General features: G+C 40.6%; 1 protein-coding gene across 1 annotated transcript in view; it reads left to right on the top strand.

Annotated features, from left to right (window-relative positions):
* The window catches only part of LOC114055541 (receptor-type tyrosine-protein phosphatase N2-like), a 240,855-nt gene extending 224,693 nt beyond the window's left edge, over positions 1–16,162 (top strand). Inside the window, exons 12-13 of the mRNA XM_027879799.1 lie at positions 6,051–6,124; positions 11,432–16,162. Of these exons, the coding sequence (XP_027735600.1) occupies positions 6,051–6,124; positions 11,432–11,503 (146 nt within the window). The 3' untranslated portion in view covers positions 11,504–16,162. The remainder of the gene's footprint in view (positions 1–6,050; positions 6,125–11,431) is intronic.
* Positions 16,163–16,591: the final 429 nt, after the last annotated feature.

Raw genomic sequence — 16,591 nt, 5'->3', positions numbered from 1 at the left:
TCATTAGGTAGGAAAAAAGTGGTTCATTTTATAAATGATGGCGTGAAACGTAGGGTGAATTTAATGATTTAGCCAAAGCGGTGCAGGAAGTCAGAGTCTCAGTCTGGAAGAGAACTGAAATGTATCTAAACACAGCCCCCTAATGACCGAGCCATCCTTTAGGACTCACAGTAACAAGTTTAGAGCCATTCTGCAGAGTTACATCTTTTTGAGGATATATGCCAGTAGATCTGAAAGTTGTTCCCAACTAGAAAAATCCTTTTTAATTTAATATTTATGAGTGAAATGTATTTGTGAAACATTCACAAAGAAAACCCTTCAGTTTGGGTTATTTAAAAAGAAACCCCCCACAAATAACTGCTTTGATGAAGTATTTAAGCATCATTTTATTTTTATAAATACACAGAAAATTCAGAGCATCTAGAGTCTAAAATATTCCTTTTAAGACAGAGCTTTAATATAAAATTCTATCAGTTTCACAGAATATACGCTGCACTTTTCATTAGTACTGAATAAAATAGGACTTTTGACTTTGCTTTTAGTGCATACTCAAGCCTATTACATAAAAATCTCAAAGATTACCTTAATTAAGCCAAAATTTTCATGCATATATATAAAAAATGCTGATTGTTCCTATAACCTGGAAAAAAAGAATAGAAAAAACCACAAAGAACCAACCCGGCACATTTTCAGGTGCACAAGCTCTGTAGTTTGCTGAACCTGAAAAATACTGTTTGATGATATGCTTTAATTTTTCCTTCCCAGCAGATACATTTAAAGATGTCACCCCTCTCGTCAAACTTTGTCACATTCCTGTGCCATCACAGTGACAGCAATTCTGCTGCAATGGAGAAGGGATGATCCTCCACAGAGTGTTTCTAGTGTGTCTTGTGCTTTAGCAAAATAGATCCCCTGCCACTGCCATGCTTAGGGGAATGAGAAAAGAGGGAAGACTTCATTGTTTTAGCCATAAAACTAACGCTGGGTAATTCACTGTGATTTTAAATATTGCAAGCTGCTGGTCACCTCATGGAGCCTATTGTAGCAGAATTTGGCCAGGTCGTTATTTATTGCAGGAGAAAAAGGGAACTTAACTTTTACCCATGTTTTTATGACATGCTGGATACTCCACTTAGGCAACTGTCTAAGGGCAAACACTTTAACCCCTTGAGATCTGCTAATCAGGAGCACCAGCTGCTAAGTGCCAGTGTGCATCCTGCATTCATGCCTGCGGGGAGAGAAAGGGTTGCGAAGGATATGACCCTAAACTTCAGAAACTGCTTTTCTCCTTGGGGGCAAAATATCATTCAGCTTGCATCTTCTCTTGTTTTCCTTTAGTTTATCCAGTTAATGTTCCTGATGTGGGTTGTTGTGCACTCACTGTGAATGCTTCAAGCCTTTTGGAAGATGATAGTTAATTACTGAAGTTAAAATCTGGCTTGCACTGCTGTGGAAGTGCTTTCAGAGGTATTTACTCAGTGAGCTCACTGAGCTTCTAAGGGCAGGGGAAGGCTGGTACTATCTGGCTCACAATGAATTACTGCAAATGCATGTTCTGTTTTTTTTAAAAAAAACACATTGCACAGTCATTTTTCACAATACTGCTGGTACACTATTAGATCAGTCTCACACTAACTTACGTTCGTACATTCATTTAAAACAAGCAATGAAATCCATTGTGAAAAAACCTGTCACAAACACAAACCAAATTTATTCCCTGTAGAGTAAAATACAGTCAAAAGGTGAAAACGTAATTCTTTATTGTTTAAATGCTGCTTCTTTTATCCCTCTCTTTAGTTTCTGAAACCAGTAGCACTGTTAAGCAGACAGATATGTATTCATGGGGAGAAAAGATAGAAAATATTACCTTTTTGACATATTTTCTGTTCTCTTTTCCAAATGTCAGTGCTCTCCAGCCTAGTATTTTTAACCCTTCCTCTGGATTATTTCTTGTATGGCAATAAATTGACATCTGCATCTGTTACTGGACTTCATAATTTAGTAGCCTGAGAAAAACACTTCCAATAATGGGATATCCTTGGAATCAGTGGATTGAGTTCTTCCAGCTTTTACTCTAAACCACTGCATCAAATGTAGCTTGTATGAGGGCTTCCCAGATAAGCAGTGTTTAAAATACCTTAGCAGTGTGTGGATGTTTTGTAGCCATCTGAGCAAGAGCATGACTTGACCCCAATGTCCTTAGTTAGCAATATCCCTCTCTCCCAATGTCGTGTAGCATATGCAGTATTTTTTGTCACCTGAAAAGGCTCAAAAGCATAAATAAAGTGTAATTGGTTACTGTAGAATGTTATACCATACTGTACTCTCAGCTTAAAGAGAAAGCCTCAACGTGGCAAAGAAGGTGTTGAATTCGTGTCAGCTTCCAGCAAAATAATTCCAAAGGGAGTTGAACGCTCACACTGCACTTAAACACTGAGCTCCTCTCACCTGTGAAGGCAAGTTGGGTTCAGACCTCCCTTTGTGTCTTGAAAACCTCTTCCTTTGTCTGCCTCTGTCACCGGAAAACTTTCTACAGGCTATTGCACACGTCAGTGAAGTGAGCTGAATTTACATGGTATAACAGCAGTCTAGCCTAAGCTTGAATACAAAAAAAGCCCTTATCACACAATGAGATTTCATAGGGGGACTAGCAATAAATATATTTAAACACATTTGTTTTAGCCACAGTAAGAGAATAGATGCAGAACATGTAGATGCAGAGGAGGAATAGGTTTACTCATGTAGAAGGAAACCAATTCATTCTGGCTTTATCCTATGCTGTTGATTTCATCTCTTTTCCTGTGACTTTTCTTGTTCCAAGATATTTTTCTTCCAAAACAGCATCCTGTCTTTGCAACCCTAAGCTTTGTTGATCAGTCTCTTTAAGTACTTAGGTAGTTCCCATCACCATAACATCCAAGGCATTCGGAGGTGGAAAAAAGGGGGTAGGAAACCACTCCATGTCTCTGCTTTGAATTGTCTCTAACCCCCTGGCATCTCAACAGACACTTGATTTGGGCAAAATCATACTTTTAATTCCTTTTAATTAACTGTGGCTAAGGATGTCAGAAGTGCTTTTGGATGACCTGCTGATCACAATCCATGGGTTGGGGGACACTAATCAGCAAAACCTGACATTTTAGGGACTTTACCGACAAAATACTTCAGAACAAGCTTCCCATTAAGCACACCAGCCCACTAGGACTGTTCTTATGTTCCAGTGCAAGCATATGCTTTGCTGGTTTGCTAAATCAGGATTTTTTAATCAAGTATAGTTCATACTATTAGTCATGTCACTCCCTTAATGATGATAAAAAAGCAAGCATCAGTTCATAGTAACTGCCTGCAATCTGCATCACAGAAACGGACAAATTAACTCTTCCAAAGGTAAGCTCAGAAGCCTGTCTGGCCATTAAGGAGTGTTATTATGCCTGGTCATGAACCTTTTCCCTTTTTGTCCTGAGGCTACAGTAATTTCCAATAAAGATCACCCCTCACTGGTGGAAGGGGGACTTATATGTTCACAGCCATGGGTAAGTCCCTGTAGCACTCGAGCCTGCCAGCTCCAGTGGGAGGATCTCCGGGTTCATCCTTGCAGCACGCACCTCAGAGGACAGCTCAGGACTGTGGTTAACCTCATCCGTGGATGACAGTGTCTTAAATTTTTCTCATATCTTAATTTCTGAGAGTTGCTCTGATGTTGAGCCAAAATGCCACTGGGACATATTATTTCCTGATAATCAGATGAAGCTACAAGTAAGGCTGTAAAGCATGTGCAGTACTCACACAGCTCTGGTCCCATGGATATCTGTGGTGAAACAGGAAAATCCCACCCAACTGCACATTTGTGTGTGAGAGTAAACACAGAAATGAGCTACTGTGTTGCACCAGTGTTAGAGTTTGCAGCGAGAGTACCTTTACTGATGCTTTCCAGATGGATTGCCACTGCAAAACCTGCAACAGATTTAAGGTATAATTATTGTCACTGTTATCAGATTGTACAGCATATGTAAGTATGTATTGCTTTGCTCTGTTGTAAGAAGATTTGGGGATTTTTAATTTTAAAATATAAGTTTTTATTTTTTTTCAAAGCCCATCCCTGTAAATCCCAGTGGTCAGAGAGGGCAGGGAGGGAGGGAGCAAAAGTCATACATACAATACCCCAACCCATGGCAAATAGCAAAACTGTCTGTCAGATAACATTTCTAAGTCGTCACTGTTTTATTTACCGAATGAATTAATTCTGCTTCTGATACAGCTGAAGAACATGTTTTCATTGATATGAAGAACATATTGCAAGTCAATTATTCTTGTAGAGCTGATGTTATTTTAAAATATCTTTTCATATCTTTTATCAAAGATACCAAATGAAATCATTCACTTCTAGTTGCTTTTTCTGAATCTTTCAAAAGGTGGTGCTGAGCCATAAAGCTGAGTTGGGTAAATGAGGAGGTGAATGATGTTTACATTGATATGAACCTTATTACAGTTAGACAAACCCCTAAATTACAAGAGTTGTAGGAAGAGTGATAAGCATTGGGTCCAATTTTAAAAATCCAGTTCTGGGGACTAAACAAGTTTGTTTCCAGATATATACAAATTAGCTATTGCAGCAACAGTGCTCTAGGTGCATGGTCCACAAGCTGACCATGAAGATACCTGTGAATAGTTGGGGATATTCAAATGCCTCCAGAAGGAAGTCCCAGTTGGCACAGGCTGGGCCAGGAGATTCCTGGGGCCAGGCAATGGAAAATGGTTGTCAAATTGCACATCTGAGGGCCACAGTTTTCTTCAGAGCACACCACTGAGTATCCTTTAAAATAAAAGCAGATTGCAGAATTGTAGTCAATCACTGCCCTTGGTAAACCATCTCATGACAAAAGTGAATGTACAGAAGAGGAGAGACCCGAGGTCAGCACCTTTTTAAGCTTCTGAAGCTACGAACCCACATCTGCCCTAGGAGAATGCATGGCCAGCCAGAGCAGCAGGGACTAGTGGAGTGGAGATGGGGTAGAACACTTGGGCTAGTATGACCCTCTGCCCATCTGCCTGATGCTTTAGCACCATGAGATGTTCTTGCAAGATGCAGAAGGGAACAGATGCACGAGAGCCAAATTCTGTAGCTGAACTTTTCAGCTCAAAGGATTTCCAGCCAGGCTTCTACTCTTGGAGCTCATACAGGAAAGACCAAAATCCTTACTTCCCCTCTATCCCTTAAAAAAACATTACCAGATTAGGCACTTAGGGAAAACAAGGAGGGTGGTCTTGAAACATCCTGCAGTAGAGGAAACTGAGGAGAAAATTGGTGTCTCCCTGCCCCCTTCAGTTCTTTAGTCTTTGCATATTATAAGAAAGGGAAGAGGCACGAGGACTTGTTTTGATCTCCATAGATCATGTCCTAAAAGAAAGCAGCTCCATGTGCACAGAGGAGGGGAGCCAGTCCCACAGCAGTTGGGCTGTCTGTGCCTCTTTTCTGTGTCCTGGTGCTGTTGATCATTACGTGGCAGCCACGTCCAGAGTCCCAAAGTATAACCGAAAGAAAGGGCCATAGATTTTCCAGATGAAACAATGATCACACAGAAAGATGGTCTGACAGGTCCTGAACTAGGGAGCCATGGAGAGGTTTTCTGGATCTCAACTGCAAGTGACAAAAGGTCACCTAAAACCTTGTTTTTACAACATAAGTCTTTGTGTGGTTCGGGCCCTTAATTCAGTGCATACTCTTAGAAGTGACAAAGAGACGCTCAGTGGCCTTGCCATGACAGACCCTAAGATTCTGCAAAATATATTCTGCTCTAGGGGCAGAGACATTTTTAAGAATTTGGTTTTCTTCGGCTTCTCTTGAATTAATGTTAGTAAAAGGTGCCCCAACCTCTTATTTTTCTATATGAACACAAAAATTGCAGCTGCCTGCCAAATCTGCTGAGAGATAGATGTAATAATTTTCAATTGGACTGTTAGCCCAAAGGGAACCTGATAGCAAGAGATTGACAGATGCAGCATGGATTATCTTGTGCTCTGAACTCAGCCCAATTTGTGGTTTGTTGCAGGTGCTAAAGAGATTGATATTGCTGCTACCCTGGAGCACTTGAGGGACCAGAGACCAGGCATGGTCCAGACAAAGGTACTGTCAATAAATCCACTGGGATTTTAAATACATTAAAGGTCTTTCATAGTAGTTGTTTTCATGACAGAAGAGAGAGGGTATGACCTAATTTAACGCAGGTCGCTTGCTGATTACTCTGTTTGGCTCCCTACCAACTGAGGTTTATTTATGCTGAAGATTTATCTAGGTTACTTTCTTGGTGTTTACTGTTCTTTCTTTTAACATCTCCAACATCTATCTTGATTACCATATATGAAGGGCAGTCAAGACAACAATCTATAGCCTGCTAAAGAAAATGTGCATTTGAAAGAAGGTTCCTCCTTTCATCCTGAACTATGGATTATTTGCTTAGACTCTCTGTGCTTAACTGTGCATGTAATATTTTTTTTAAAACTTCAACTCATTAAAGAGCATGTAACTGCTGCATTTGATTTTTTTTACTGGGAAAAAAAAAACACAAAAGTTTTGAGTCAAAGGAAACAAAGTTTTGTAGGAAATCAAGTAAATTTTAGAGTCTTTGAATGGAAGAAGCTTACATCATGCCTACAGCCTTGTCCTTTGTGGATGTAACATGGAAACTATGTTTGTACCCTTTGGTGAGGTGAGTGCCATACTCTCTAATTCCTATCAGTTGTAATAGTTTTGACATTTTTCCACAATGTAAAACTTCTAAAGATAGGTGATGGTGTGATTGTAGTCCCTTAAATTAGAAATGAAACTTCCTGTTATTAACAATTCCAGTGTTATATGGAATGGGATTTGCTTCAAGTTAAGAGCTGCAAATATGTCAATAAAGAAACTTGTTCCTGGCATGGAGACCAAATAAATCTGGATATGACATTATAAAATATCAAATGATAGTTATAGTCCTGAACTGAGTAACAATGGGACATCGCTCTGTCTTGGTCAAGCTGGAACTGAGAGGAAATTCTGCAGTATTTAGGGAGATGAAACTGCTGAAGAGCAAAGGTGAAATAAATGTGTTACAGAAATCAACATAACTTTCATAAGTTTTCCTGAATCTCTTCCCAATCATTTTATTTTCCCACTAATATTAGGAGAAATAGTGCTGAAGAACAGCTGAGGGAATGTTAATTATTGTTTGCCAATTAAGTAAGTGCATGAAAAATAAAGATGAGCCAGTCAAAGCTAACTAAGCTTTATCTGCAAGTAAGACAAGAAAATTGCACAAATCGTTCTTCTGCTTTGATTATTCAGAGTGGGAAAAAAATGCAAATAGCACAAAGTATTCAATGTCATATATATTTACTCTGAGTGAAGATGCTAGTCCTGGACCACTCTGTAAATGCCTCCAAAATATATAGCAGCTCTGCAGCAACATAGAGCTCAGATTCCAGTTTTCAGGGCAGAGAAATTATGGTTTGTTGCCTTCAGCAGAAGAAAAAAACATCACTCCAGAAGAATGAGGTTATGTGAACAACTTCTCTTACTTAGCTCAGCAATAGTTACCCTAGTTCCATGAAAATCTCCCTTAAGACATGTTTTTTCCCTCCAAATCTTTGTCTGGAAGAGCTCCAGGAAAAAAAAAAAAAAAAAGTATCCTCTGTTTTCATCCAGGATGAAAAATTTTCTCAGGATATTGCTTATCTCTCCTCTTGCTCCTTCTTCCATCATTGTCATTTTCTCAAAACCACCCAAATCACTTATTCAAGCTAATGTCTTGCAAATTATAAATATCTGGTTATATGCTAGCAATGCATGATCCCCAGAGAATTTTTCTGATGGATTTAAACAAACCCCTGTGCTTTCCCAACTGAATACAAATAAGGAATATTAGACTCTTGGAGTAATTTAAAACGATGGATTAAAAGTCAGGTTAGAAATGCCAATTAGAGAATATCCCCAGGCAAAATAAACACCAACTTCCTTCAGCAGTGTTATTGTGTTTCCAGCAGGCAGCGCTCCACATTTCCAATAGGCATGGGAAAGATTTGTTTGCAGCATTTTGTCTTCTGGAAGGGATCTTTAATTCAAAAGCATTGTATATAATAAATTGTTATAAAATTATCAGAACGACATTCTGCATTTCTGGGAAGCATAATAGAGGGTTTGTGGGTTTGTTTCATTTTTTTTTTTGCAGGGAAATAGAGTTGATATGCTACATGTAAGAGGAGAAAGTAATGAAGGACGAAGTGTATTCTCTGTGATGGGAAAAACATATATTTCCTTTTTCTCCTCTCTTCTTCTATATCCTCGATTCTTTATTGCATCATATATGCTACACGTACCCAGTTTGTTTTCCTGTGAATTTTTATTTTTAGACTTAATGAAACATAGCTTATTATTTTTTATTAAGTATAATCTTGTCACCTCTGCATTCTAGGTGGACTGACACCACAGAATGAGCCTGTCCAACTCAGTTTTCTAGGCAAAACTAGATGTTAAAATTCATGTCCAGACAACCTTGTATATACAAATTGCATATGTGAATGGCAGTGTAGCTGTACAGAAAAACAAACTGAGCTCCTTGAAAAATTACTGGTAGTAATTTGCTCTAACTGTGTTTGTCCTCATGGAAGAGTGTGTAAGGTGTGTAAAGGCTTTTCTTTGGGCAGTGGTGACACACAGCAGTGGAAACTGCACTCTCTGTGTTTTGCCTGTGTGTATTATGCAGAAGGATGGAGGAGGAAGAGCTCAGCCTCACCATCCCAGAAAGGCCACGTCCCCACACATCTCATGTCTGCCCTGTTGTCCCCTTTAGCAGTGTTTCACTGTCAGTTTTGAGCTCTGGCCATGAAGATTACACTTTGTAAGTTGTTTTGCCTCAGCCATTAAGGTCCAACCTGATGTCAGCTGGTAGTCTCCACTGAAGTTGTCTCCAAAATCCGTAGTGAGTTCCTGTTGCTCAGTCCACAGTCCCTGGGCTAGACAGACGCTCTTGCTCAGGCGGTGCAGTGATGCCCTGTGCTCATATCAGGAGGGACCCCTCCTTGAGGGGTCAGCTGGTCTCCAGCCTGACAGATCATCATAATGAGGTGAACACATCCTGGACCAACAAGCTTAAAGGGCACATTTGCTGAGTGAATAACTTTAGAGCAATACAAGTTATTTTCAGCAATGGGATTATAATAAAGTCTTATAGTCCTTGATCTTACAAGATTTTCCTGGCTATGATATACTCATGAAGAGTACCTTAGGTGGCCTCATTACTATGGGGACCTTCCCTCCTTCTGAACTGATTCTCACATCTTGAAAGAGGCCTCTGTTCATTTCTGAAACGTGGCTGCATCACTGTGTCAGCCCCACCATGTTCAGATCACCCTCTTCTGTTGTCCTCCCCATCTTCCAGGGACTGGCAGGGTGGGGGCCAGCTCTCCCACTCAGATCTGAGTGCCAGCATTCCAGGACCACCTGCTTTGTTGCTCTCCTGCCAACCCCACCAAAAGGGTCTCCTACTCTGCCCAGGCTGCTCCACAGGTCTCTCATCTCACAGGGCTGCATCAGTGGGGTCCAGTGGCTCCTACCTCCTCCTGCCAAAGTTCTCTCCACCTGATGCACTTCTCATGCATCAGCCTTGATGTCCTGAAGCTTTTTGAGCTGGTACCAGCTCCCAGTTTGCTTCTGGCACAGCATGACCACTGGCATGCCTTCTCTGCCCCTGCTACCCTGCAGCTCCTCTCACACATTCAGTGTGCTCCGCTTAAAGTGCAACTGATGCTCCTGCATGGCCACCAGCATTCCCAGTCTTTTCTTTAGTTGCAGAGACCTTAGGCCATGCAGGGAGCAATAGGCAATCATATACACCATTTTCAGGGCTAGTGAGCATGAGTCCTACTCTTTAGGGTGAATTGATGTCTGATTAAAAACTGTTGGCTGCAGTCCAGCAAATGTACATGGATGCCACACTTTGACAGCACCAAGCACAAAGCAAAGTTCTCAAATGTCATCAGCGCTGAGAAATTATTCTGAGTGTTTATTTGTTTTTCTGCTCTGGCACTGTGCCCATCATTGCTTCTCTGAAGTGTCTTCACATGGGAGATGGTTCTGCATAGAGGTAAGACAAGGCAGAGGAGGCTGGCATTGGATTGCAGGAATTAGAAGCCAGCTGCCTTTCTGAGCTGTGAGTTGCACACCTGTAGATTGTTCTGTCATCTTTCCTGCAGATTTCTGCAGGAAAGTGAAACATCATGGAAAATGAACGCTATTAGTCTAGTAATCACTTTTGGGAGCTGGCTGTGTTCTGCAGCCATGCCACACAGCCCCTGGCAGCACAAACTGAGAGGCTGGAAGTACCAGGCCACCAGTTTTCTAATGGGAGGCACAAATAGTATCCCAGCAGTCATCCTGGGATGTTTTGTAAGGTGTATCTCAGACCTCCATTCTCAAAGTTGATTCTTCAGCAGCTTGACTCCAGGTGTCTTAGAACTCTGGAGTACTTTTGGAAAATCAGAAATGTCTCCACAGTCCTTGTCTGGTGTCTTTGATTTGCCTATCATTTGAATAAACTCCTCACTTAAAAGTTGCAAACTCCAAATCATCCAGTCAGATATGAAAAATTTCTTGCTTGAAAAATATAACACCTGATAGCCTTGAGGATTTAACACTTCTTTGTCCTTCCATAGGACTACACAGTTCAAGAGCAAGTTTGGTTTGCACTTTTAGAAGAAGTAGCCATTTGTGGCTGTGACCTTCACACCTCTGCCAACCCAGGACAGAAGCCTGTTAATCATGTTGGTACTGTGGTTACAGTAAATTAGTAACAGCAAAAAAGCCTTCCCAAGCATTTCTTATATAGGAGTGGTCTAAACATGGTTGAGTAATTTGTGGGTGTGGAGAGACCATTAAAAAGAGAGACTTAAAAATGTCAGTGACAGGTAAGCCAAGAAGTAGATATTGTTCTATATAATGGATATAAAGTGAAGAGATATTTATTCTAGACTGTTTCAACTAGAAAGAGTCCTAGGAAAAGCCAAAAGCTCTGCTTTGCATCATCTCACTTATTGCAGATCTCAATTATATTAATGAGTTCCTATTTCTGTGTCAGAAGGAAATGACTGGTGATCAGCTACTCCCAAACCCTTCTGACCATGCAATGGCAATACATCATTGTGTCCCAATAGGTTATGTTCTGCTGCTAACATTTCTCTCCATTAAAATTACTCCAGCTTCAAGATGCTGTCAAACATGTTATATGACATCAATAATCCCAGAACATTTTGTTCTTTTCCATTGCAGTGTACAGTTCATCCTGCATATTCATATTTTTAACAATGTCTTGAGGATGTTCAGCTGTGGAATAGTGCACCAGGCTTTTGGGAAGTGATTTGTTTTATTAATCAGAGTTTGTGTTTGTTCTCTCTGCAGGAGCAGTTTGAGTTTGCTCTGACAGCAGTTGCAGAAGAAGTGAATGCAATACTCAAGGCCCTTCCCCAGTGAGCAGCTCAGTTTCCTGAAGACTCCTGCAGAATCCGTCCCTCGTTTTCCTCATCCTCGGTCCCTGTGAATGTTCTTGGAAACCGTGACCTGACCTTAACTGTGTATCTTCTGTTGTAACCACATAGTGATAGGGTCCTTACAAACTCCTTTAGCTGGTAAAAGTTCAACAGTTAAAATGTGTACTCTGTTTTTTGGGGTTTTAAACAAATTTTTAAAAGTACATCAGAGCCTCGGATTAAGTGACAGAACAATCCATCTACTTCCTTTCACATCCTTGAAGCCCTGAATGTCACACTTTGAAAGCACACATTCATGTTCTTAATAGCAAATATACAATATTGTGGGTAATTAGTGCAGTCAATATAGTCTCAGAAAACAGTGTTCTGTTATATTTTGTAACTTCTCAAAGGCTGAATAAGAAGGAGGGCCTGAAGAGGATGGTGATTGTTCCCATACAATGCCAAGCTGGAGCATGAAACAGTGCTGAGGGTGTGAGTAAACACAGGTCCAGGCTCTGGCAAGGAAAGCTTGCACCTTCTCATGCCAGGCTTTGGCAAGCAAATGTTTTCTTAACTGTTGTTTACTTTTCAGCTTTGTGCCATGAGAGGAAGAAATTCTGAACTATAAGTAAAACAGGCTTGCACAGTTATTGCAACTGGGGAGGTCATGTTGGTCACATTAATGGGAAGCTGGGGGATAACGAGCACAACAGCTCTGACCATGTACCTGCCACTGACAGCACAGAAAAGAGAGCGTAGACTCCCCTCAGGTGATGAGAAAGGCCCTGTCAGCAATCAGGTAACTGTCTGGAGCTGTTATGGAAACAGATTGTTGGTTTTATGGGATTACTGAGGAAGAAAATGGGACTCTTTATATTTTTGCATTTCCCTCTGTAAAGCTCTGCTGGGCCACCCTTTTTAGCCAGGAAAATATATTTCTGTGAAAGCCTGGCTGAAGGAGAAATCTCCAGTCTGCATTTTGTGATTCTCATCGAGTTTGTCTGATCCAGAAGTTCATTGCAGCTTTCTGCAGAGACTCCGCTTGCTCCTTGTTCTGAATGATACCTATTTTAGCTAAGCATGAAGGGGTAAAGCAACACACAGGTTGAATTTCAGAGATTCTTGTGTTCTCAAAATCCTAATGCCTACTGTTGCAAAGTAATGCTAAAGTATGTCTGTAATTGGTTTGACTTATGGAATCTTGCTTCTGTGAATTCACAGGTTTAGTTGTGGCACTCTTCTGAAGGAATTTAAATTATTGATAGAAAGTACTCTGATAGGTTTGAACGAAGGGCCTGAGAGTAAAATTACTGAAGGTACCCAAGTGATCTAGGCTCTTAATTTCATTTCCAAAAATGAATACTTGGATGCTATTTCATATGTTATCCTACATCTCCATGACTTAAGAATCTGGGGTGCTTTTTTTTCCAAAAGCTTAAGAGTGTTGTGTGCTTGAAACCATATTAGGCTAATCATTTAACTTCAGTGCTGGAAAATATATCATTGAATTTAATTTGGGAAGGGGACACTTTTATAAACTTCTAATCAGTGAAATGTAAGAGATAACAGTATCATAGAGTTTTGCTGGCACAGAGGTAATGGGCATCTATCGAAATCAACCATATTGCAGTTTTGTGTTGTGGATGTGGATATTTGGTGATTTCTTCTTTTTATCAATTAAAGAGTTACTAAAAGAAAAAAAAAAAAGCAGAAGGCTTGTTACTTTTTGCCATACATTTTTGTATGCTTTACTTGATATGTGCTGTTGCTTGATTTGTGCATTCCATTACTATAGCAGTGCAGAGCAGTTACTGCAGATGCCATCATCCTCTTAAGTACACATACTGTACATTAAGCCACATGTTTATTTTATGGCCTAAGCATTTTAGAGCTTTCCTAGCAATAACTAAAAAAACTAATGGAGTATAAATGAGAAAATTACCTTTTTCATTTGATAATTTAGGTTTAACAGGATTCTTTTATTACTTTAGCTAACACAAAATTGCAGATCAGGGCAGATGAGATCAGTTTGAGCCGTATCAGCAAGTGTTCGAAGTAGATTTACTGTGAGCTGTGTACTGCAGCTTTCTGAAAATACAGGTGGTTGTATGCAAACAAACTTGTCCAAAGAATCAAAATTGGGGCATCCTGACAGGGCCTCTGATTATTGGGTAGAATTGTTTCCCGGTGTGAGATGCTGTGCCATTACCCACTAATGGGCTAATGGGTTTTTAGCTCAGATTTCTGCCCTGGGATTCATTAGCGTTCGCCTTCTGACTGTCCCTGTGCATACCACAAAGATGCCTGACGAGCCTTTCGTTTGCACTTCAGGAATATTTTTTAATTGTTCTTTTGCAAATATTTGCGTTTCATAATAGCAATTTCAGGGTGATCCCTATTAATTCACAAGCAGCTGAGTGTGGGACTTAAATATTTCTCTTCATGCTTCGGAGTTTATTTAGCATAGATTAGAGGGCATTAATCTTCCCCAAGGCTAATGGGGCAGGAATGTATTGTTTTATTCATACTTGTAGACCAGTTTACACAACAGAGGGATGCAGTCTTACTCGGAGGGTTAGAGTATCTCCCACTGACCATCATTGACAATCCTGTTATTTCAGCCATGTTTTGTACAGTTCTTCCACAAAGAGGTGCCAGGCTTATTTTGTTGACTGTAAACAATCACACAGAGTATTTTGTCTGTACATAGCACACTGTTCACGCCTCTCAATAAATGCCATGCTTCTGGGGGTGATAATCTGCTGCAGGGTCGATTAGTGAAACCCAGGTTTCAGTCACACCAGGGCAATCCAGGGGGGTTTGATAATCCATTCCCCAGGAAGATGCCAAAGCCATGGATGAAGCCACAAAGATGGATCTGCCACACAGGGCAGGTATTTCCTTTCACAGCAGTTAACTTAATCCTTGTGATCTGTCAAAAGATGCTGTTCAGAACAACCCCTGATCACTTACGCTGGACATGGGACCCACCCCATGTTCACCGTCAGGTTGAACTGAGCTTCTGTCTGAAAACCAGAATCACCTGAGAGCCTGGAGTCAAATGAGACCCACTATCTTTCCCTGTTCAATATTCTGCTTGATCTTTAGTAAACTCATTGCGATTGAAGCTTGGGCTGGTGCCTGATGCGTGGCTGTAAACAGCGTGTGTTTAACATTGACCGTCCTGGTGTTCTTGATAAAGACAAATTGAATGTCCAGGTTCTGTTTGTGTGGTTGAATCTTTAAATGACATTTGGGGGGGTGAGCTGCAGGAGGGTGATTTAACCCCACTGCTCACAGTTTCCTTCCTCGCTGGTCAGAGGGAGAAAACCCTGTTTTCCCACAGTCAGCACCCGCAGCTGCTGTCCTGGAGCAGGGCAGTGACCCCACCAGACCCCAGGCTTGTGTAGTCACAGTGTGTCCAGGTATGAGGGATGGAGATGTGGTTCACCGCCACTGATAGTTCACAGGGGTAACAGCACAGTTGCTCTCTCCAGCCTTCGCCCTTCCCATGATATGGGTAGGGACTTAAAGGGATGGAGTGGCAGGGCAGCACCATTCCCCAGATCCCTGATCTTTGAGGTTCAGCCCTAGCCACAGGGAAAAGTGGGGAGTTTGCTGTTGGCTTCACATGTTTCAAGTGTGAAACATGACCATTGCTGTTGGCTATTGTTAGTGGAACCTGGTGCAGCCCAAGTAATATCCAGTGGAAGTCCTTGGCAATTGCAAGGGCCAAGAATGAATTTCAGCAGAAAATCACATATCCAAATCTCAATGCAGCAGCAAAACAAGCAAGATTATTTTTATAGAAGCTACTAAACATTTAAAACACTTAAAAATATTTTTAAAATCTACACCCATGACTAAACTTGTCCCTGTCTCTAGCATGCATGCAGAACCAATCCCCATCCATCCCCAGGGGAATGACAGCTATAGTACCTGTAAGGAGTTCATGCTTTATTAGTCAAGTGGAACATTAATAAAACCTGGCCCACTTCATAATTTCCAGAATAGTCATTAATTAAAAAAGCTGTTTATTGGAATAGAAAACAAGTATTTGATTAGCTTTGTTACAGAACAATAGCTCTCCTAATTTTTATTCTGCATATTTTATTCTTTCTTTAGAAAATTCTCTTAAGAAGCATTTGAGATAATTCGCTTTTTAAAACTGTACAGTTTCTATGGGTTTGCTTTTTAAATGAGAGTATACTTTGTAGATTTGATTATTATATTTTTCTGTTAAGATTACATTGGGCATTACAAAAGCATTCCCCACCACAGTGAAAAGAAAGCAATCCTGTTGGTTTATTGTAAAAGAAAAAAATTTAATTAAAACAAAATTGCAGAGCTGTGGCATACTCGATCCAATCAGAGCATGACTCTTTACTACTCTTCATTTACCACATGAGAAAAAAAATAAAGTTACACCAGCAAGATTTCATTTGAAGCTGTTCATGCATGCTGTTTGTACTGTATTTGATGGCATAATATTGTTTTGTTTACAACCTTTTCTTTCTTGTCATTCTATTATATTCTTTGTATGTATATAGTTTAAAAAAGAAAAAAAAGATTATACAAAGTATTTTGTTCTACCTCTGTAAAAATCATATTTGTGAATAAAGTCACATTGTCTGTGGATTATGGTATTGAGAATACAGCATTAACAGCTGGTGCTTTGCTTTTATTTGGGGGGTGGGAGCGGAGCCGATGTCTCTTGCTGGATAGGTGGATTTTGTCCACCCAAGGTGGGAATGTGGGGCCAGCAGAGAGGGGCACAGATGCCCTGCTGAGCACTTAAGAGATTCACATTTAGTCTGCTCTGAGAAAAGATTTCAGCCACCTCTGGCTCAGGTGCGTGGCCTGTAATGCTGCACCTTCCAGAGTTTTGATCGAGGCAGACTCCTGTGTTCAGACCAGAAGGAGAAGCAGGCAAAAGAATGATCAGTGACAGTGACCCTGCTTGTACAACCAGCAAGTGAAAAAAAACTGGCCTGCAGTGTGTGTGATAGACTGTACAAGTTAAAAAATGGATTAACTGGTACTCACTTTCAGGAAAATTAAAGGCAGGAAAATGTTTTGGGGCAGGGAA

Source organism: Empidonax traillii, unplaced genomic scaffold (genome assembly GCF_003031625.1).
Source record: "Empidonax traillii isolate 1590-97213 ecotype Southwest subspecies unplaced genomic scaffold, ASM303162v1 scaffold58:size1836614, whole genome shotgun sequence".
Taxonomy (NCBI): Eukaryota; Metazoa; Chordata; class Aves; order Passeriformes; family Tyrannidae; genus Empidonax; species Empidonax traillii.
This window is presented reverse-complemented; position numbering and strand designations above follow the sequence as displayed.